General features: G+C 39.8%; 1 protein-coding gene across 1 annotated transcript in view; it reads right to left on the bottom strand.

The window, feature by feature from the left end:
• Positions 1 to 24787, bottom strand: part of SORCS3 (sortilin related VPS10 domain containing receptor 3) — a 588465-nt gene that overhangs the window by 130392 nt on the left and 433286 nt on the right. Inside the window, exon 7 of the mRNA XM_036828794.1 lies at positions 11545 to 11663. Within this exon, the coding sequence (XP_036684689.1) occupies positions 11545 to 11663 (119 nt within the window). The remainder of the gene's footprint in view (positions 1 to 11544; positions 11664 to 24787) is intronic.

Here is a 24787-nt window from a genome sequence, read left to right on the forward strand (position 1 = left end):
ATACCAACTTATAGTCCCACCAACGGTGTAGGAGGGTTCCCTTTTAGCCACACCCTCTCCAGCATTTATCGTTTGTACATTTTTGATGATGGCCATTCTGACCAGTGTGAGGTGATACCTCATTGTAGTTTTGATTTGTATTTCTCTAATAATTAGTGTTTATTTACAATAGTCAGGACATGGAAGCAACCTAAATGTCCATCAACAGAGGAATGGATAAAGAAGATGTGGTACATATATACAATGGAATATTACTCAGCCATAACAAAGAACAAAATAATGCCATTTGCAGTAACATGGATAGACCTAGAGATCGTCATACTGAGTGAAGTCAGACACAGAAAGACAAATATCATATGCTATCGCTTATATGTGGAATCTAAAAACAAGGGTACAAATGAACTTATTTATAAAACAGAAGTAGAGCCACGAATGTAGAAAACAAATCTATGGTTACCAGGGGATAAGGAGGGAGAGGGATAACTTGGGAGACTGGGATTGACATAAACACACTACTATATATAAAATACATAACTAATAAGAACCTGCTGTACAGCAAAGGGAACTCTTTTCAGTACTCTGTAATGGCCTATATGGGAAAAGAATCTAAAAAGGAGTGGATATATGTATAACTGATTCACTTTGCTGTATACCTGAAACTAACACAACTTATAAATCAACTATACTCCAATAAAAATTAAAAAAAAGATAAAGAACTTCCATTAGTGTTGCCTGTTAAAAACACTTACGATTTTGAAAGGGCTTCAAGGATAGTCACCTGAAGATGTTTTTATTGGATTTCTTTTGAAGATCATCTCTGAAACTCTTTCATTTTTCTTTAAACTCCTGTGTTGTAAATGTGCCCCTAATGATGAAATTGCTATTTATTTAACATTCAAAATCTCTCCCATTAAGGCCAAATTAACATCATTTAAAATATTGCCAAATAGTTTTTCTTCGAATAATTACACTCAATTTCTGCCTCAGGGTTTTTTTTCTTTCAGAAAGATAACAATTTATTAGGGATACAGTAGCCACATCATCGAGGCTCTTCTACCTCTCATGTAGGTGCATAAAATGGGCTCTTAATGTATCAAAACCCAGGTGATCTGGGGACCAAGATGCTACAAGAAGGCACTCAAGAGTCTTGAAAGATATCTACAGTTATCTATACACAGATATAGGTATCATTAAAAGCTGGTTTCTTTGATAACCAACACTGTGGGAGACATGTGGGACGATTTTATTATGCACATATGTCGAGAAATGACTTGAAGCCATGAATAATTAAAGAATGAATTTGGGGGAAAGATTTAGTAATCTTTTATAAAACCCTTCAAAGAGAAGGTACATACACAAAATACAGTGAGGCTGATTTTTGCACGTGGATTAGTCTCTTGATTCTTGCATTTTATAGGGCTCCTAGTTTTCAAAGCATTCCAAAGCCATTAGTAGTTTCAAAGCATTCCAAAGCCATTAGTAGTTTCAAAGCGTTCCAAAACCATTAGTAGTATCTCCCTTGATCCTCACAACAACCTTCCAATTTAGGCAGAGCAAGTAGCATGATTCCATTCTACAAAGATCAGGAAATTAAGAATCCAAGTGGCTTGCCCAGTGTTCCCTGGCTGGCAGGTGGCAGATTCCTAATTACAACCCAGGTCTCTGAGTTCAGGGTTCTTTTCCCCACATCAGACCACTAGCTACTCGAGTCATAAACTGCTTCAGAGCAGGGACAACGTCTTCCATCTCTAACATGCTCCATTGCACCTGGAGTATTTCTAGTGGCTCAACAAATATCTGTTAATTGGCTACTTGTACTTGCTAATTGCTAATACTTCTAGAACGTCTCCCAACACACAAAAATAGTACAATGGTGCTATTTTTCTATGTTTATACACACAACTCTTAAAAACAAACAGCAACTCGTATCCAAACTACCCACTGGTTTCACTGTACTACTGGAATCATCTGAGAACCACGCTTATGTATGGCATTGCTCCACCCTCAGATTTCCTTGCTATAGAAGGGGCTTCTCTACACAACTTCACCAGGGGTCAAAAGTGGCATTACGTAGCAGATGGTTCTGCCCTGTTACTGGTCTCCTTGTGGATATGGAGAAGGATCTGGCAGGGTTGGGATGGCCTTCCCTCCTTCAAATTTTCTGCTTTGTCCACCCCTCCAGAGTACTTTATTTGGATCTTAATTATGGATCTGTTTTTTCTCTTATACTTTAGATATCTGAAGATAGGTCAGTATCATACTTGCTTTTCTTTTTTTTTTTAATTCAATTGCATGCACAGTGAAACTGAACCCATATCACATTAAAGGCCACCTCCTGTGCCAGAAGAGAGGAAAGGACCGGGCTTCATGTAGCTCAGTAAAGACGTACAAATCTCTTGTGATAACTTATTAGGGCTCTGCTCCTATTTCTTCAACACATTCCCCAATAGCCAGGGTATGAATCATATCACTGAAGGGATTTTACTGCTAACCACTGCTGACCTACCTATTCTCCAGGATAATCACTAGAAAAGCTACTCCATAAGGAGAAAAGACAAGATTTCCAACCATCTTGACTCAGAACACAGAAACCAACTTATCTCTCTCTCCCTTTGCCCCTACAGAGGAAAGCAGATTTCTCTTTTATCCATGTGGAACGGAGGCATTTCAGGCAGACACTTCCCCATTAAAACAAGGGCTCTTCTGGGAAGGATTAGCTCCTTTTGACTTTACTACAAAACCCCAGGCCCTGGGCCTCCTGCACAGAAAAGGCATTGACAGATCAACACATTTCACAGTTTTCTGTACATCTCCAGCTCAGCATCCCCAACAGCAGATCAAACACTAGGTTCCCTGAGCAAAACCATCAAGATGGCTACCTTTACCTCTTTGTCAATGAAAAAGTAAAAGGTGAGGCAGAACCTTTGCGATCTGTCTAAATTATAGGAGCTGCATGAATAAGTCTATGGACCCTCCTACCACACAAGATACAGGATAAAAAATAATAACATCATGCCCAGAAAAAGGAAATTATGACTGGGCCTGAGAAACTTTCCTTTAGAGGAACAAATGGGAGAGGGTGAATATTTTATGCAAAATTAATATCATGGGAAGTGCATTATGAAGAGCTTAGCTAGGTTTTTGGTTATTTAAACTGCACTCTCAAATGCATATACGTTTGTACATAATGACTCACTGTGGGTAAATAATTATGCCTTAAATACATGCACCTCATTTATAAATATGCAGAGAGAGGATACAAGCCTGGATGTCACCCGAATTCCTAGTGGTTCAGCTGTCCACACACACAAAAGCCTGACCTATGCAGTCAGCAGTGCTATAAAAATGTCAGTGGTTTTCAAACCTTTCTTAGCAGCAGATTCCTTTTGTCAAATAAAAGTATTAAGAACGCTGATACACAGAGCAAACAAAAGCAGAATTACACTTTTAAGGAGGGCTAAGGGTCCTGGAGGCCCACCCTCTTCCATTTTTGTTAGCATCTGAGACAAGTTCCCTAAGAACCAATGTAAGAGCCACCAAGAAAAACATCGGGCACAAAAGGGTAGGAAAGAGTGAGGGGATAGACTGGTCTCCTTTTCTGCGAGGTTTTGTCTTTTTCTCCCTTAGAGTTCTATCTCCGGTAGCACTAAAACAAAATATAAGATATCAATACTTTTAAAAGTTAGAAAATTTAAGTGGTCAATCCCTTGAAATTATGAAAAACCAAACCCACCAAAGCCCCTTATGCCCATCCTGCTGTTATTTAGCTATTCAAATTGTACGCATAGAAGTGAATAATCTGCTTTTGCAAGTCTCCCCTTTTAAAGTCAAACTATGGAAAAATGGCAAGACTCTTTCAGTGGCAGCATAATCCTCGGCGTCTAGCTCTCCACAGGAATGTCACCCACAAAGGTTGGGCTGGACCCAAGCCCAGGTGCGCTATAGCTTTTCCCAAAACCGTTCTTTGGCAGACTTCTAGCCAGGGTAGGAAGAAAACCTACCCTGATGTCCTAATATCTTGCTCAGATACAAATCTGTGGGTTTAAACAATGGAGGAGAAGTTATTGTTGGTCTGAGGGTTTTCTGCTCTTATAAAAGTCTTCTGAAGCAGCTTTATTTCAATGAACAGAATGAAAAATCCTTGCTCTTTCCTTGCTTCAGAGGTAGATATTCAACACTGCAGTGCAAATCTTACCTTTTCCATAAAGCCTTTCCTGATCCCCACTTATTTTCAAAACTCATACCCTCCAAAAAAAAAAAAATTAAAGACCCACACTGATTGCAGAAATGTATTTGAGATGGCATCCAATAATTTTTTTAAAAAAGGCAATTATCAAGCAAAAATATAAAAAAATACAAGAAAGGTGTCAAGTCATCAAAAATGACCAGTGGTATAGGAGAAAGGAAGAAGAACAGCATAAAGCTTAATGCAGGGAAACTGCTAAAATTGACACAAAAATCAGTTGTGAGCTTTTTAGCAACTGTAAAGAGGGAAACACAAAATTATCAGTATTCAGTTAAAGGAAATAGAAAAGGTTTACCTCTTCAGGACAATTTTCTAATTTACTTTCCAGCCACCTCACTCCCTCCCATAATTACAGCTGTCCTTAGATAGAGGTCGTGATACATTGGGTTGGCCAAAAAGTCCGTTCGGGTCTTTCCACAATAGATAGAAAACCTGAACGAACTTTTTGGCCAACCCAATACCATGGTCTCTCACTTCCCTCACTTTCCCCATGCCTTCCCCTCTGCCTGCAGTGCCCTTTGTCCTTCACTTGTCTAACTGGTACTCATAGTCCTGCTGCCAGGAAACTTGTACTGACCCTCTTCCCAGGGCCGGGTGAGGAGCTCTTCCTCCTCACTCCAAGAGCAATGCATGTTTTCCACAAATACAGCTCTCACCACACTCCATTGTAATTGCTTTGTTGTCTGTGTTCCCCACTGGGCTGAATGTATTTGAATACATTTAAATGAATGAATATAAAAAGGACATTGAATAATATAATGGATAATTCCTGGACAGCAGTTCTATAAAAATGCAGAGACATTCTACATACGGTCATTTCTTATGCAGTGAGCAATTGCCAATTACCCTAAGTTGTCTTATATTGTTAGTTGGAGAAACAAGACTCCCTTGCTTTAAAAAGATAACTAACTACACTCCGTGAGAATAAGGACGGCGTCTTATCTTCTCAGTTCAGTTCAGTTCAACAAACTTTTATTGCGTACCAGTCATTATGCTAAGTGCAGGAAAAACTATGATGAATAAGACATAGTCCTGTCCTCTTAAAGTTTACAGACCTGGCTCGGGAAGCGTAATACACATGGATAAGTAATCAGCAAAGGAGCTTGGTCTAATCCTGATTGACTGAGGATGTCAGGGAAGACTTCCTATAGGCGGCATTGTCTAAGTTGAATCTTAAAGGATGAGTTTATTTGATAAAGGGACATTCCAAGCCGGAAAAAAGAATACAAGAAAGGCATATTAGGCAAGAAATGACATGGTGCAAAAACGACATGGTGTATGCATCGAGACTAAAATAGTTTATTTTTATTGAAGGGTAAAATATAAAAAGGAAGGTATATGGGGAACAGTGGTGGGAAAGGAATTCACATGAGGCTGATGCAGTAGGTAGGATCCAGATAGTAGAAGAGCTTGTAGGCAATGTTAAGGAAATTGGATTTTAACCTATAGGTGATGAGAAGCCACTGAAGGCAAGGACATTGATTCTATTTTAAATAAATTACTTTGGAAGTAGTGCTGTGAACAGACTGGAGGTATGCTGACCGGGGAGCAAGAAAATCAGTTAGCAAGTTATTGCAACATTTCAGAAAATACATGGTAAGGGTTTATAAATGGTTTTAAATAGCCAAGTAATAATGGTGCTTCCCCCTTTTCTTTTCTTAAATCATCCTGGAGCAACAAGAAAAACACGAAAGAAAAATGCAAATTCTATACTTAAGGAAAACAAAACCCTGAAACACTATATGTGGAAAGGAAGCCAAAGGCAGTGAAGGACAAACAGGGTACAGACAGGCACCAGAGCAAAAATGCCTACAGCTACGAATCTTAGATCAAGCTAGAGATATAGAGTTCTCTAAAGATGATATTTCCTAAGGAGTAAAACTAACAACCTATTATTTGGAACCAAGGGAATGTGGCTCAGGAATTGGCAGTGGGAGTGTTTCTGGAATTCACTGGTGACAAGGAGAAGCTGGAGAGGCATGGCTGGCTAGAGAACTGCTCAGGCAGTTTTACCTTATAAGAAGAATCCACTAACAGACTAATAATCTTTAGTTATATGGAACCTCACTGAGAACAAAGGGGGACTCTTGTTAAGCTGAAAGAGAGCCTTGATCAGAGCCCTGATCCCCAAGATGAACCTCCTCAAATAGTTCAGCCAGAAGAGCTCATGTCATTAAAAAATAAGTAATGATGAAAAATATAAAGAGAGAAGAAAACAGCACAGGAGTTACAAAATAATATGACAAAATAAAAGAGAGAAAGGAACAGGAAAAACAAAGAGCAGACATAGAACAAAAAATGTTTCCATGAACTAAATAAAAATTGTGACCACACTGCTACAAATAAAAATAACCCACATGATGCAATCACCTCTATAAAAGAAGAGGTCAAGCAGAAATACAAGAGCTCGGGGGAGATATGTTGAGACAACAAAAAGAGATAAAATATAAGCTGGCAAAGCTCATGAAAAAAGTTAAAAACAATAGCAGCAAAAAAGGCAAAGAGGAGCCTGGACACGGCTACATACTCATTCAAGGACAGTATGAGTAAAACTGTTTTTATAAATTTCATTTTGCTCAGGGAGTTAAACATACTAGAAGAAAAAAAAGATGTCTCCCCTTTGTCTTTCTTGCCCATTGTACACATCCTAAGTGTCTTGAAGGAAGAGAGCCAAAACAATAAAACTAACGTATATAATAAATAAAATACATATTTCAAAATATAAATCACAGAAACTTTTGAGAAATTAAAAAGGAAGAAGCAATTGAACCAACTGAATGAGATATATTCCATGGGAAATAATCAACATAGTATTAACGACCACAAAACATACACTACTAAAGTAAATAGTATTCAAATATACATGTATGTGTGTAATATATATATATAGATATATATTTTTTTAAAGGACTTTACGTATCAAGGGTGAAAAAATATCAAGGCACCTAAAAGGGAAAATATGAGACTAGCCAGACACAGTAACATTCAATAAGTTAAGGGAGCAAAGTGTTTATGGAAAGCAAATGACATCTTTTATACCTTAAAAGATGACATTAAAGCATAAAGGGGATAAACAAACATATTTTCAACATTCAAGAATTCACCTTTCTTGAAGACATTACTAAAGGACAAATTTCAGACAACCAAGAAACTAATGGGAAAACTATAGTAAAAGGACCACTGAATAAATTTACCTAAAACTAAAATCAAAATAAATTCAGGAATGATGGTTCAAGCAGAATATAAATGCTCCGAATGATTTAATTAACAAAACTGGGGTTGGATAGAAGGGAGAACGAAGGAGGTCATAAACACACATGCTATTTTTTTCTACTTGTCTTCAGCAGTGCTTAATAAAATATTTAAACTAACAGAATTATAGGAAAGCAAACACTAAGAGATAACATAACCAACCAAAACTGGGTGGTAGAGGAATTAAAGAGATAGGGGAAGAAATAGAAAGGCATGGAAATGCACTAATTTTAAAATTGGTCACAAGAGGAAATCAACAGATTATACAAAAATAGAAGATGTGCTATGTTGTATAAAGTTATATTAATAAAGTTTAGTTAGAACAAATATTCAAAATCCTCAAACAAATACATGTGCAGGAAAGCAAGGAAAACAGACCACATAATGATTTTTTTTCTTAAAAAGAAGCAATTAAAACTAAAAACTAAGCATACACTGTCAGAACTAAGATATATTTGTCACATCAATCAGTCAACCCTCAAACTCACCTATGAGAATGAAAAGACTCTGATTCAGTATTGATGGGCAACCAACTTATATTTGTACCCATATTATGTGTAGCTGTTTACCTGCAATCCACTGACATCCTTTATTTTATTTCTATTGTAGCCAATTGATAGTTGCAAATAACAGCATTTAATCTGTGTTTATTTGAAGATTAATGAAATTCAATGTTTTTCTCAAGAGGATTGGCCTTTTGCATTTTTTGGAGCATTGCTAGTCAACTGTTTCCCATCTCTTTCATAGTAAAAAAAAACCCTTAAAACAGCCTTCAAGGTCCTGTGGAATCTACCACCCTGTGCCTTCCTGATGTAATCTCTATATTCTCCAAGTGTCACTTACTACCTCCCTCATCTCCCTGAACTCTATATATTGGAGGGCCCTGTGGCTCAGTCTTTAGATGGTTTCTCTTCTCTAGCTACATTTACTCCCTCAGTGACTTCAATGCTGCAGTTCAAAAATATCATTATGCAGACACCCTTCCCATTTATATCTTCCCACCATTCCTGCTTCTAAACCCAGCCTCAAATTTCTAGCTGCTTACCCCACATCTGCATAAGGGGCACAAGGAAGTGCAGAGCACAACAGACCTAGCTCCACGTCCCCCTCTGACTACGAACTTCTGTCACTCTCTCCCTGGTCATCACCCAACAAGGCCTTCCCAGGTCATCCTAAATAGCAACATCCACAGACACCCAACATTCAAGGCCCCTCACTTATTTTTATCCATAGCACTGCCATCACCTGCTATACTTTGTAGATAGATAAACAGATGATAGTAGAAGATAGATAAAAAGATACAAAGCAACATTTATAGAACATTGTTTTGGTGTTTTACAGGATTACAAATGTAATCCTCCTAGCAACCCATGAAGTAGGTACTACAATTATCCTCTTTTTATAGATGAGTCAAATGAGGCACAGGTCAAGGTCATGCAGCTAAGTGTGGCAAACCAAGGTTGGAATAAATGCAGGCCATCAGGCTCCAAACTACAGGTCATTGACCACTACCCTTCACAACCTTTCATATCTATGTATATATGGATGTATACATATCACCTACATATTTTCCTCTCTCCCATTAGCATGTAAATGCCACAAAAGCAAGAACTTTGTTGTGTTCAGTATCTTAACCCCAGCACCTAAAACAGGGGGCTGCAATGTAGTAGGGGATCAATAAAACTTTACTGAATAATGGGAATGCATATCTCTTTCAAAAAAAATAAAATTTGATGCTGATTAAAGAGAAAAACTTCTATTGGTTTCCAGCATAATAATAATTCTTTTAAAAAGGAGTACTTCAGAACAGTTAGAAAAAAATTCTGTATTTCTGCCTGCAGTTACAGAAAACTTTATGCAATACAAAGAAAAAGGAAACAAGAAAATTGAACATTTTAAATTCTAAGTCATGTTGCCCAGAAACAATTCTTCCATGTTCATCATTTTATGCAGTATTAGCATTAAGAAAAGGGCAATCAGATTGGTAAATTCATAAGTCATCCCTGTGCTTCTACCTTAAAAAAATTAAATAGAGAGAAAGCAACAATAAAGCCTTAAACTGGGGCCATAACAATGGGAATGGAATGAAAGGAAACACTTGAGAAATAACTAAGGGTGATATTAGCAGAGGCTGTGGATTCATTTAATTTGATGACATAGACTGGCTTCCAGGTTTCTACCTTGAATGACCTGGTAGAGGGCAGTGCCACCAATGTGTCAAGTTCAAGGGGGACAAGTCAATTACATTTAACCTGTGGAATATCTAAGTGAAGATATTGGGATGGCTGTTAGATATGTAGGTCTACCGTACATGATAGAGGTCACAGCACATTGACTTGAGAGTCATCAGAACATGGAGCAGATGCTCAAAACCATAAGATCTCCCAGAGAGTGAGGGGGCGGGGCAAAGATTAGAAGGTCAAAGGCAGAAAGCTGGGGAACACCAAGTGTAGTGCCTAGTACTGCATATTTTGCATTGTATGTGTTAAATAAATACTTATGAATAAGAAAATGGTAGTGCCAATGACCTGCCAAGATTTAGAAAAAATTTCCTGAAATTCTGGCTGAGAAACAGTGATTATATAAGTACAAAGATCTCTCTTTCACTCCCTCTTTCAAGCTCATTTTTGCATGGCTGGCTACTTTTCCTATGTCATAGTAGAGCTCAAAAATCCATGCGGCTTCATATATGGATATATATGGCTAATTCACTTTGTTCTACAGCAGAAACTAACACAACATTGTAAAGCAATTATACTCTAGTAATAATAAAAAAAAATTCATGCAGCTAATTTGTAAAAAAAAGGAACCACTACATGCACAGTCAATCAATAAAACAAGTAGACACTGAGCACCATTGATTTGCAAAGGCCAAGGTTCAGGGTAAAATGTGTGTACAAAATATTGTCCCTCTTCTCAGAGAGTGTAAAACACAGTTTGGAAAGAAGGAGACAAATCCACTAAGACTTAAGTAACAATTCCTAATAGCCTATGTGCTAGAGGAACAGCAGGTAGCAAGAGCTCCAAAGATTCAGAGGAAAACTCGTACCCAGATTGGAAGTTCAGAGAAGGTCTCATAGAGGAGATGGGGCTGATCTGGACTAAGAAACCAGGAGTGAGGCCGAGAAAGCCCTTCAGGTGCTTTCAGCTCTGAGCAAACTCGGGGAGATTCTGAAGTTCAAGGTTCCTATAGAAAGCAGTCTGGAAAACAACAGACCATAGAAGGGTGGAAAGGCAGAGGACAGGGGGATCAAGGCTGCCCTCAAATGCAAGTATGATTTAGCTCAGTAACACACACACACACACACACACACACACACATACACACATACACACACATACACACCCACACACACAGTCCATCACTCGATGGAGCATCTTCTTTTGTTTTCCCTCATTTTTGATCTATTTTGCACCTCCTTTCAGTGAAACTCAAAATCTAAAACGAGGCTTCCATTGCCTGCCTAAAAATGTTAGTCCCATCCAGTTTTCTCTAGGAGTCACAGAGTTCTTGGAGTGAAGGATTTGGGGCTTGGACATTTGAGGGGGTGGTCAGCACTGGAAAGGGAGGGGAAGATTTAGTGAGACCTCAATTTTCACAGAAAGAAGATCCTAGAGATGCTTAATTTCTTGGAGATTCTCATTCCCACATTAGATAAGTCACTTTGGACAGAAATAGAATGTGGCTTTGATAAATTACTTATCTCTAATTACTCATCTCTAATGAGATTTGATTCTAAGTAATCTCAAACTCCAGCCCAAGTCCTGGTCATTTCAAGACCCCTCTGGTATAATAAAAGGACAATTCAACTGAAGGATTCAGTGGGCCACTAAAGTTCCCTGTAAACAATAAGGACCCATAACACCTTCATCTTTCACCAGAAGTCTGGGATCTCCCCAGCGGACCGTGTACCGTAAGCACAGGAGGGACAGCACCCCAGCTCCGCGTCTTCACAGCCTCTGGAGAGCCGTCCTCATCTTCCCAGTCAGCAGTTGACTTCCCCCACGTATCCTCCCTCTACCATTGACTGCACATCTGGACTCACCTGAATGAAGATATATTCATCCTGGACGACCAGGGAACTGATGTCAATGGAGCGGGCAAAAGGGCCACTCCGCGTAGTCTCAGCACATTCCTGGATCCTGCAGGTGAGGTAGTGAGCATCTGAAATGGGATGGCAGAGAGACACTTAGACACAAGGGGCAACGGTCACCAAACCTCTCAGCACACAAAGCCCTACCTCCTGGGGATCAGTGATGCAATGTAAAACAACCATGAGACTGCATTTTCTTGTCCAAAGAATCTGTAATAATTTTTTTTAAAAAGAGGAATATCTAGTTCAGGAAAGGGAGTGGGGAAAGAGTTAATCTTATATCCTGGTTACCAGCCAAAGAGTAAACTGGTACAGATTTTTTATATTTTATTTTTTATTTTTTTTAACATCTTTACTGGAGTATAATTGCCTTTCAATGTTGTGTTAGTTTCTGCTGTAGAACAAAGTGAATCAGCTATATGTATACATATATCCCTATGTCCCCTCCCTCTTGCGTCTCCCTCCCACCCTCCCTATCCCACTCCTCTAGGTGGTCACAAAGCACTGAGCTGATCTCCCTGTGCTATGCAGCTGCTTCCCACTAGCTATCTATTTTACATTCGGTAGTGTATATATGTCAATGCTACTCTCTTCGTCCCAGCTTACCCTTCCCCCTCCCCGTGTCCTCAAGTCCATTCTCTACGTCTGCATCTTTATTCCTGGTACAGATTTTTGAAGGAACAAATTTGAAATATCTATCAGAATTTTAAATGTACATATCTTTTTACCAGCAATTCTAATTCAAGGGGCGTTTTCTGGAGAAATACTCATATATTTTCACAAAGAGGCAAGGGCAAAAATGTTCATTGTGGCATTATTCATAGCAGTGAAAAACCAGAAACTGGCTAAATGTCCATGAATTAAAGAACATTTAAATAAACAAACGTACACATATAACAAAGCACCATGTTGTGAATAGAAGAATTAGGTAGATACATATGCATCAGGTGCTGATTTCCCCAAGGTGCATTGTTCTGCAACCTTTTAAAAAATTATTTAGCAACATGTATGGCACGATCCAATTTATAAAAAAACAAAGAACAATGTCTTTATAAATACAGGTTTGTGCCATAACTGCATAGGAAAAAATGTTTTAAAAGACATCTATATAAATTAGCTATGACTACTTTGGGGGAAAGGGATGGACTTAAGGAGAGTAGAAGTGGGGCCTTTGCTTTTTATATTATATACGTCTTTCTTGTGTTTACAATAAGAAGGTACTTACTTATTATAAGTAAAACCTGTATAATTACTTGTAAAATTTTCTAAAGATCTCAGCAGCTGAACCTTCCTCAACTAACCCCACAAAATTATGGCAGCAGCTGTAGCTGAATGAGAAATCCTCGAGCCTCAGCATTCTGATCATGACGACAGGGTCACCCGAGGAAGACAATCCATTCAGCTTTTTGTTCCCCAAGGAAAAACCACATGTGAATCTCTATAAAGAAACCTCTGTATACACTTGCTTTAAAAATGTGTATTGTTTATTTAATGGTACTTAAAAATAATAAATGGGTCAAAGTGAAAAATAGAGGTCATTTTAGGATTAAAAGCAGAGACGTCTTTGTTATCATCTAAAATGACATGCATTACTACATACATCTAATGCGCTTGCCCACTTAAATATGTGCACAGATGTGAGTACGTTTCGGAGGCTACACTGGAAGGGGTGGTAAGCGGCAGAGATAAATAAAGGCAAAAGTTTAAATAAACAAAAATTTATAACAACTGAGTGTAAAACAAGGGTACTTTAAATTTTTCCTAATTATTGACCTTTAATTAATTTATTGATTGATTGATCCAGAAAGTATTTCTTGTGTGCATATAATGTATTGGGTATTATTTAACCACCAGGAATATGGCAGTGCACGAGACAGAGATTTTCTATTGTGAAAGGCCCTGCTGTCTAGGAAGGGGTTCACTCATATAATTTATAGCTAGCTATTACACACATTTATGAATAAACAAAACGCTAATTTAACAAAGAAACATGCTTTGGTAGGAAATGAATTCATTATGTGCTATAGCCCTACTTTTCAAATGTCTGTATCTGGGCAAAGCCAATTTGCTCTGGTGCCCTTCCTCCAGACACGTCAAACACTAATCTCACTCTCTCCATCAGCGGTCTCATCATCTGCCCAGTAGCTCAAGCCTCTTCACTTTTCTTTCCTCCACATGCCATGCAATCCAGCTGGTTCCCAGCCTTGAAAACTCTGCCTCTGAAGTGCTTCCAGCCTCTCTCTTCTCTCCACGACCCCTGCCACTTGCCTGGAAAAGGCCTTCCCATCTGTGTTGCCTGCTGCGTCCATTTCACAACTGGTGCTCAGGTGCAGGATGGAGTGCAAGCTGGGTGGCCCCGAGGCAAGGAGCCAGCGTCACCTCTCAAACCTAACCTCAGCTAATCCCTCTCGGCTTCAAAGTCACCCACGGTTCTCAGTGCCCGGGGACAAAGCCCAAATATACTTCTGTAAAATAGAAGGCCTTTTACAACTAGCCTAATGAAGTCAAATGTCTCAGGGGCGAGGCAAATAATGTACAAGAGGAAACTGAGCTGGGGTAAGACGATGGATGGCAGCGGGTGCATGGTCTCAGCGTCAGGGGTCACTGAGGAACGGCTGGGACTGCAGGAAAATGGCCAACACTTACCTCTTCACGGGGAGCTGCCTCTCAGCATCAGTCATCACTGAGATGCAGGAATAAGATGTTCTGAGTTTCTACATAAAGCTAAATGGCCCAGTTTTTTTAATGTGACATTTCCTAATGTGTAAAAACTGGACAGCTAATTTAAATTTAAAATATGGTGCAGGCCAAACAGTATTAGGCCAAACAAAACAAGCCTACAGTCCACCAGGAGCCATTCATTTCGTATCTCGACTCTGTAAGTTGGTCCCTACCTACCTCTCCAGGGAATAGACTGTGCCCTGTCCCCATGTTCCCTGACCTGTTGGCAAGACCACCTTGTTCCCCATTCTGTGAGTACCGCCTGCGGACCCCTCCCTTTTGTCTCTGTCCACAGAGAAAGCCGAGAATGGCCTGGCTTTCCACGTCTGGCTGAGAGGCCAAGGGAAGGCAAGGCTTTCCACGTCTGGCTGAGAGGCCAAGGACACTAGAAGCGCTTTGGAGCACCAGGCATAGTCTTGGTCCCCCCCGCCAGCCTGAGTAATTTGCTCCTAGCATAAAGCACTAAAACCCAGTGAAACGCTGCAGTGAAGACATGTAAAGAAACCACAAGGGTTGACTTGATGACCTGCTTCTTTCTCGCCAGCGAGTGTCTTGGAAAGCCCCTTGTACTGGTAATCAAAGGTGTGCACAGGAGGACGTCTGCTTATCCCTCCCATGGGCTCATTTCTCTCCTGTCCATTTACTATTTACTCCCATACTTGGACACTTTGAAAAAAGAATCAAGCGTACTTGAGGCCACCCCACACAAAACCGAAACCTACCTAAACTGTGGCCCCTGGTAGGTGAGCTATTGGGCCACACTCATCCTCCTTCTTGGCTCCCCTGCTGCTTGCCACTGCCCAGCATGGAAAAAAAGGTCCAATTTAACAGGAAAGCAGCACTAAAATTGCGTTTGGGAAATCCACTTAAAATTCAGGGGCCTTGTAGTCTGTAGCCAGACTCATATATCAGAAGTCTCAATGCTTTTATTTTTCTAAACACAGAGATACCCACTGCCTGGTGAGAACCCCAAGTGGGGGCCTGGGGAGAGGAACATGTCAGGCAGGCCAGGCTACCAGGTGGAAGTGACCGAGGGTGTCACAGGGGACTGGGGATGTCAAAGGAGAGCAGGAATCACCACTTCGCTCAAGCCTCCAACTTGCAAAAGGTCTTAAATTTGGACTTTGGACATTATCTCCAAGTGAGGCTGAATACAGTCATAAGGATTCTATGATGAAACTGAAAGCACATATTTATCATATAACATGAAATCCCCAAATAGGCTTCTAAACAACTGTGGTCTTGTTTGTTTGTGTGTGTGTTTGTTTTAATAACACAAGATGCCCGATAAAAAGGAAGAAAAGCAGTCCAGACTTCTCAAGCATATTGTGGTGTGTGAGAGAAAGGCTTCTGAAGGTAGAAAGTGCGAAGTTCAGATCCTGAACTTGCTGCTTGCTGATTGCCCCGGGCTAAGCAGCAGTTCCACTTTTCATCTGTGAGGTACAAACAAGTGTTTGCCTCTCCGGACCGTCGTCAGGATTAAATAAGATTATGTATGAAAAAGGTCAGTACGTTGTTGAATACATTTTAAAGGATCAACAAATGCTAGTTCTTTTTAATCATAAAGAGAGAAGGAAGGAGATTTAACACTCAGCATCCTTCTTACGTACAATTAACAAGTAATGTTCTGTTTTACTGTGGAGAATCGAAGGATCATGACAGCACAGGTCCTGCTAGTGAAGCCATATTCTGGATTGACGTCACTGTTTACTGTCTCTAAATGCTATAGGTGTTCAGACAAGAAAAAGCACATCGGAGCTGGATTAAGGAGGACTTGAAGGAGGAGACAGTGCTTGTGTTTGGCATGGATGGAGAAGTGTTCTGTGGGAGAAGGGAATTTCTAAAAAAGGGAGTGAAAACTGCATGTGGACGTTTAGGTAGGGAAAGCCCACTGAAGGCACTATATAATTACACGATAATGGGTGGACATGGATTAATCTTTATTCTAGAACTGCTGTTTCCCATCCTTTCCTTCAAAGCATCCTCAAACGGAAAACTAGAAAGACCAAACTGAATGAAGATCTCATTAGGATACCCTTATGGGAAAACAAGAGAGGGATTCCCCAAATGGTTAAGAGTCACATCATCCTCATAATTAATGTATTTCTAAATATCAAATGTCTTTCTAATGTATTTCTAAGAGCTGGTGCGGTCACTTACAAAAACTAAAAGTCAAAAGCTTTGTTCCCTGTGAATAGAGAGATCTGCTCCATAACTCTATCAGTACCAGGCCCTATTTCAACTAGCTGTACTGCTAGCAAGACTTTAGGGAAGGTGGTACCATTGCACCACTGTGTCCAGCCTCATGCCTCCTCATCTTACAGATGGTGGACCAAGGGTCTCATATGCTGAGAAGGGGTGACCTTAGACTGACTGATTAATTTCTTTTGTATTGGGTCAAGGTGTATAGAGAAGCTGCATGCATCAGACACTCCCTGAGGTTCCAGAAAGCAGAGAACATAAGACTGGTTCTTGCCCTCAGAAGAATCCCAGGCCAGTGATAGAGACGGGATATTCGCAAGTGAACATGCCTTGGGATCTGTGCTGGATCTGAGAACTGAGGAATGTGGCAAGAGCACAAAGCAGATAACCCAACATCCTTAGTCTTATCTTCCTAAGAGGTTGCTTTTCCACCAACAGTTTTGTTAAGGCAAGCTTCTCATCCATCTATATCAATGAGTTTCACCGTGAAGTCCACCATTTCTCACTCTGTCAAACCATTCCAAAAGGATCACCTCCTTAGAAAGCTGGATAAAGTCTTAGTCATCTTTGTTTCTCTCCTCGCACTGACTTTATAAAGCTTCAGTAAATGCAAGTTAAGCTGAACTGAATTACATTAAAAGCCGATACATTTGTGCTGTATTCTGACCTGTGATTATGTTTTGCCTTTAAGATTATTAAATATTCAAACTATCCTAAACGTCATGCCTCTTGCCATCTCAGAGAAAAAAACTTTCCATGATTCGCTCAACTTCCATCCCTTTGGGTAATACTGTCAAAATTGAAAAAGTGAACTAAAATTGTGAACAAAAAGCAAATTCAGCTCTTCAGGTCTTTTCTTAGAGAAATACCCAGGAGCTATTTATTTTAGATAACAACATTAACTCTCAAATGCAAATAAGTGAAATCGAGCAGATTCCAAGAAACTCTGAAAAGTTATTTAGCTTCCAAAAGCCTCCTTTTCCTTGACTGGGGAGTGAGGCTAAACTATTTGTAGGCACAGGGCAAAACAAAGGATATTGACATTGTTCCAAATGCCTAACACAGCACCTGAGACAAGGCAGGTAATAAAAATCAGCAAAACAAGAAAAGGTAGCTACTATTCCTTCCTATTGTGCTTATGGGTTTAGAGTTTTTGTGAAACTTCTTTTTGCTCACAGGAGAATTCTAGTGTCTTTTCCTTCTAGAAAAGAAGGAGAATCTGGCAGAGTTATAGACATTTAGAAACCACAGCGATCCTGAATACCTTAGGATTCCTGATACTCCTCAGGGTTCTGGGATTTGAATCCAGGCGACTTGACACCAGAACCAGTGATCCTAATCGTTATGTATTTGAACCCTGGAAGGAAAATCAGGCTGAGAATCAGACCAGAATCTACATTCTGGTTCAGTCCCTGTCACTGACTATCTATGTGACCTTGGGAAAATTGTTACACGTTTTGGTGCTTTTTGGAGAGTGATACAATTTGAAAATTTCTAATCCATTCCAACCATTTTTTAAAATTCTGAGGTCCTTTATCAAAAACAATCCTATATTCTCAATATATCAAGTAGATTTTAGTGTGCCTTGTCTAAATGAACAGAAGGCTTGTAATCCTATTGGTTTAGCTCCCCTTTATCCTCTTCTTGGCCTCTGAGTTCTTAGAATACTGCTGGATCTCTGAGTTACACAGTTTACAACCATTGAACTAGTCAGTAACCCAAAGTTCTTTAAGAGCCATTATTCTATGTGTCTAGAACCTACAGTTTAGACTTCAGGGCTAATAGTTTTGCCTTGTGTGCCAAGCCCATTTGATTACTAATGACTTCCTGGAATGCTCTGTTAAGATGTATTGGGCTTTATCTTGGCTTAGTGAGAAAGTACAGTAATTGATGAAGAGAGTTGATAATAGTACCAGGACAAGGAATGGTAGTATATGTGCTGTGGGTTTTGATTCTAGAAATCTCAAGTCTAGATGTCTAAAAACTTTCAGCTCATGTCGAGTTTCGCTTATTACAGTGTCCTACAAGGCCCCCATACAGCTTATGCTTGAACATTTCCAATAAAGAGGAATCAACTACTTAACAAAGCAGGCTGTATCATTTTGGGGTCCTCTTAATTGTTCCTCCTTTGTTCATTGAACTGAAATCTGCCTCATTGTAAATTTTACTCTACAATAAGATCTTTGTTATCCAACTGACGAAAAAAATTATAAAAATACCTCTTATATTTGCGTATTCAAACATGTGAAGCACTAGAAGATTCACAGAAAGTTTTTAAAAAAATTGTCCAGGGTCAAAAAAAAAAAAAAAAAAAAAAAATTGTCCAGGGTCAAACAGGCTCTAATTGACAGAGTTAATTCTCCAACTTAACTCTTAGGGCACCAAGTTAATACTCTTTCTATTGACACTCAATTGTCTCTTGGATGGAGAAGGGGTGTGTGTGTGACTGAGTAACTGAGTGAAAGAGAGAGAGAGAGAGAGAGGGAGGGAGAGAGAACATGAATATGAATATAAATATGCATATTCACAGGGGACATTGAGACATTCAGACAGAGATGATTTCCAGAAGAGAATGGGAGAAAAAGCCATCTGAATCCTGAATCTCATGGCAGAAACAGGTTTCACACTGCTTTAACCAAATTGGTTGGCTTTGCCCTGTTTAAACCATGCCAAGGCAAGAGATAATTCAGTGGCTTTAGTTTAATCTGGAAGTCTGATTCCCAAAGAGGACGACCAGGACTGGGGAAGAGTGGAGATGCTTACATCTAAACAAGAAAAGGAGACCTGTTTATGTTGGGTTTGCTCCAGAGTGTGGGAGCCAGGTTTAGAGACAGGACTGTCAATGCCACACCACGCACTGAAGAGCCACACGCCATGCTTCTGCACCTGCAGCCCCTCAGTCTAGGGCAGTCCTGTGCAGTGGAGCTACTAATGACCTTTTAACTTTCCCAGCAGCCATACTTAAAAGGTAAACAGAAAAGTGTACATTTAACATATTTGATTTGACCCAAAATTTTTTGATCTCATCATGAAACTAATATAAAAATTACTGATGGGCTATTTTCCATCATTTTATTCATAGTGAGTCTTTGAAATCTGGTGTGTATTCCACACATACGGCACACATCAATTTGGACATCACGTTTCAAGTGCTCAGTAACCGCGTGTAACTGAATGGTTACCATATTGGACAGTACAAGTCTAGCATAACTTTCTCACTCTTCTTTTCTACCATCCCCTTGGGAAAATCCAACTCATCTCCCAAGGCGAAACTTAACCATGGGCTCTTCAGTGCAGCCTTCAGTCGCTCCTCAGCGATTGGGCTACCCTGCCTTTTGGTTCGCACAGATAGCACTTTCTTCATGAGACAAAACAGAGTCCCCACGGCCTTCAGCACATTATATTGCAGTAATAATCCGTGTACTTATCTGCCTCTGCTACTCAATGCTGATTGTGTCCTATTTACCCACACACCCTCCACAGCTTCGTGCAGTGCAGTCCTGATCAAAGTGGGGTCTACTGGCCAGCAGCATCAGCTGGGAGATTCTCAGAAATACGGAAGGTGTGTTTTAAAAAGCTCTCCAGATGGCTCATTTGTAGTTAATGTTGGAGAAGCTCAGATCTAGTGCAGTGGTTCTCAACCCCACATGTACTTCAAAATCATTAGGACAATTTTATACAGGGCAATGCCCATGACCTTCCCCTGGAGAATCTTCTTTCATTGATCTGTGGTGGGACCAGGTGAGTGTTTATGTGTGTGTGTGTGTGTGTGTGTGTGTGTGTGTGTGTGTGTGGCAATTTTAATGCTACGTTTTGAGAACCTCTTGTCTTCTACACATGGAAAGGGCTCTATCACAGTGGAGTGAATTATGAGTGGGTCAATAAATAAAGGTAACACAAATTTCTATATTTCTGCCATACTCTGGGAAGTACATAAAGCAACATTTAATTGTTTTTTCACAGGCATATCCTGTTTCCATCCCCTTTAGATCTTTTCAAAGCTCATACTATCCCTGCTAATATTTAAGAAGTTCTCTCATCCATGATCTTAGACATTTGAAAGTTATCTTGATGTGGAGAGCACTTTATAATGAATTGTGACTTGTTGATTTTTGTTTTTTAGAAGGGAAAGAAAGACCCATTTGCTCTCTTTACACGTTCTTCTCACCTGCATTCCTGTGACAGCCCAGGTGCTACGGAGCAGAGTAATTCCCGACTCCAATACCAAGGCTCCTTGTTCATGCTTACTGAGGGTATAACTGTCCCCGAGCTGTGACTCCAGCACCACATGAGGTAAGGGATCCACACAGCAGTGTTTCTGAATAGCACCTGGATCAAAATCACGCTGGGGGGCTTCCCTGGTGGCGCGGTGGTTGAGGGTCTGCCTGCCGATGCAGGGGACGCGGGTTCGAGCCCTGGTCTGGGAGGATCCCACATGCCGCGAAGCAACTGGGCCCGTGAGCCACAATTACTGAGCCTGCGCGTCTGGAGCCTATGCTCCGCAACAAGAGAGGCCACGATAGTGAGGGGCCCGCGCACCGCGATGAAGAGTGGCCCCCGCTTGCCACAACTAGAGAGGGCCCTCGCGCAGAAACGAAGACCCAACACAGCCATAAATAAATAAATAAATTAAATTAAATAAAAAATTAAAAGTTTAAAAAAAAAAAAAATCACGCTGGGAGTGTGCTTAACAATATGGAGACGCCCAGGTCCTGTACCAGACCACCTAAACCAAAACCTCTGAGGTGGACCCCAGGAATCTGTAGTGGAACCAACTCACCAGAGGATGATCATGAATGCCACTGGTTGAGCAAAATGGCCATGAGAACTGTGATGCAGGAAGATGCAGAGAAATGGAATTTTACTGCTCAAGACCCCTTTGATGATAATTTTCAAAATAGCAGTTAGCAAATCTATAACACAGGGTAAAGGGTCTGAAATGGGCTGATTAAGGAATAGACACTTGAACATGCCAGAAAAAGTGGAATAGTGAAGGAAAGTCTCAGGAAGGAAAAATAATTATCTAAGATCCATTATTTCTCCTGATTTAAGATTCTTAGAGAATTTTGTTATTGTTCTTTTAAACATATGAGTCACAAAACAAAAGGACTCAAAGGATCTAGGTATTACTTACTCCAAATATAGCAAATACTTGTGTTTACTTGTCATCTTTATATTTTCCTTGGTAAATGTTCTGTTCAAACTTTTTCCTATATATATTTTTTTTAATGGGGTTGTTTCTTATTCCTATGCTTTAAAGGTTCTTTATGTGTTCTGGCTATAAGTCCTCTGTTAGTTATATGATCTGCAAATAGTTTCTCCCACTGTCTTTATTGTGTCTTCTGAAGAACAAAATTTTGATGAAGTCCAATTTATGGATTCTTTATTTTATCAATTTTGCTCTTGGTGTCAATTTAAAGTCATAAAGATTTTCTCCTATAGTTTCTTCCAAAAGTTTTATAATTTTATATTTTACATTTAGAAATGTGATCCATTTTGAGTTAGATTTTGTATAAGTTGTAAATCATAGGTTGAAGTTCATTTTCCCCATATGGCTGCCCAATTTTTTCCAACGCCATTCATTAAAAATAATCATCCTCTCTCCACTGAATGTTTTGTATCCAACAACCCTGCTCTACTTACATATTTGTTCTAGCAGCTTGTTTTGTAGATTCCTTGTGATAGTCTACATAGAGAATCACGTCAACGAGAATGACAGTTTTATTTTTTTCCTTTGTAATCTATATGAATTGCATTTCATTTTTCTTCCTTTATTGCACTGACTAGGACTTCCAGCATCATGTTGAAAAGGCGTGTTAAGAGTAAACATCCCATATATACACTAATATGTGTAAAATGGACAACTAATAAGAACCTGCTGTATAAAAAAATAAATAAAATAAAATTCAAAAGTTCAAAAAAAAAAAAAAAAGAGTAAACATCCCTTCCTTTTTCCTGCCCTGAGGGGGAAAGCGTTCAGTATCTCATCATTAAATATGATGTTAGTTGTGGGTCTTTTGTACTTGTTCTTTATCAGAAGTTCTCCTCTATTTGTAGTGTGTTGAGAGTTTTGTGTTCTAGTTTTTATTCTATCACTAGGCTATCTGTGTGAATTTGGGCAAATTCAAGTCCAAGCTACCACATCAGGGGGAAAAAAAAGGAAATAAAATATATGTTGTGCCTTTTTGTGATGATCAAAAAGATAGAGATGTATGTGTATGTGTGAGTGTGTGAGTGTAAGAAAGCATTCACTACATACCAAAGAAGAAAGGAGTCATACATTTCATTAGGGTATGTAAAATAAAACATCCCCGGTTAGTTCAGTCTTGTTATGTGCACTTTCTAAATAAAGGGGGGTTACAGCCAATTCACTAGGTTGAAAGAAGATACTTTGAAGTATTGAAAAACTCATTTTAACAAACCTAAAAAATGACACAGAATTAATATATACTATACTTTAACCTAAGTGTGGCGTATGACATTTATCCCTGTTTTATTTCTGTCTGCTTTATTCAATTCTTGACAATAGGTCAGGAACTTTTCTATGTGTTTTGCATTTTTAATATCATAAAATTTCACAGCAGTTCTGTACCACAGGCCTTATCCCAGTGTGGACCAGAATTCTTGAACTTTCAGAAGGTAAGTTTGAGCTTTATGTAAGAAATTACCTTGAAAAAAAAAAAGGAGCTGTCCAGCAGTAGAAAAGGATATGTCTTAAGCCTGAGCTCATGAAACCTGAGAACACACTATAAGAGATTCTGGGGGAAGGGATTCCTACCCTAGGTAGGAGGTCAGACAGGCATATAAAGTGTCCTCCAACTCTACAATATTACAACCACCACAGATCACATATACAGCTTAAACATGTTGGGGCTTCCCTGGTGGCGCAGTGGTTGAGAATCTGCCTGCTAATGCAGGGGACACGGGTTCGAGCCCTGGTCTGGGAAGATCCCACATGCTGCGGAGCAACTGGGCCCGTGAGCCACAACTACTGAGCCTGCGCATCTGGAGCCTGTGCTCTGCAACAAGAGAGGCCACGACAGTGAGAGGCCCGCGCACTGCGATGAAGAGTGGCCCCCGCTTGCCACAACTGGAGAAAGTCCTCGCACAGAAACGAAGACCCAACACAGCCAAAAATTAAAAAAAAAAATTGTTGACATGACAAGCAAAGCCAAGGCAGGGGTTGTCCTGAACACTTGTCTGTGGGTCATCTTCTGAGAGCTGCTGTCTGCTCCCCTCCTGCTTTTCCGCTACGCTCCTTCAAACCCCTCCATCCCACTCGTCCTCCAATTTCCCATGTTTTTTTTTTTCTCTCAGCACTAAGAGTAATTTCGAATTTAGGCTTCACCATGCTTACGATCAGTGAATTTGAATATGTGGCATTACCTCCCTAGATGTTATATAACTCTTCTGTTAAAAAAAAAAAAATGTAAAAATAGTGTGGGTCATCCCTCATCCCTGGCTGTATCAGAGAAAGAAAGAAAGAAAGAAAGAGAGAGAGAGAGAGAAAGAGAGAAAGAGAGAGAGAAAGAAAGAAAGAAAGGAAGGAAGGAAGGAAGGAAGGAAGGAAGGAAGGAGGAAAGAAAGAAGGAGGGAAGGGAGGAAGGAGGGAAGGGAGGAAGGAAGGAAGGAACTCAGCAGAGTGCCAGGCATATAGTAACAAGTGTCAATTGCCTTCTAACTCTTTTAAAAATAGAAATAAAGCAAATAAAATATATTCCCCAAAGTGCATGTTTCTAGCATACATCTGAGTTTGGCTTCAAAAGCAGTAGATTTCCCATGGACAAAGCACAAGCGCACCCAATACCTGCATCCAGGTCAAAAAGAATCTCCTTATGTTTGTACATTCAACCCATAACCCTATGAGGTGGGCAGGGCAAGGATGAGAATCCTCAGATAGTAGGAAACCAGAGCACAGAGAGGTTAGGGGGTCTCATGGTCTCATGGCTAGTGGGTGGCAGGACCCAGGACCTCAACTCACAGTCCGGTGCTTTGATCTGCTGCACCCCTAAGGTCACTATTATTTCCATGGATTATTTGGCTCTATTTGTGATCTAGAATATGCTAATTATATTTTCATATATTTTTCAGATTTCATATATATATTTTCACATATTTAAGTTGATTTTATCTTTCTTGGACAGGGAAGAGTCCTATAGATACTTGAGTTGGTGCAAAATGATACTTTATCAGTCAAATTCTGTTCAAGATGTAGACAGGTGTATGACGTACAAAGGGGTCACATGTTTGAAATCTTGGATTCCATGGCTGA

This window comes from Balaenoptera musculus, chromosome 16 (genome assembly GCF_009873245.2).
Source record: "Balaenoptera musculus isolate JJ_BM4_2016_0621 chromosome 16, mBalMus1.pri.v3, whole genome shotgun sequence".
Taxonomy (NCBI): Eukaryota; Metazoa; Chordata; class Mammalia; order Artiodactyla; family Balaenopteridae; genus Balaenoptera; species Balaenoptera musculus.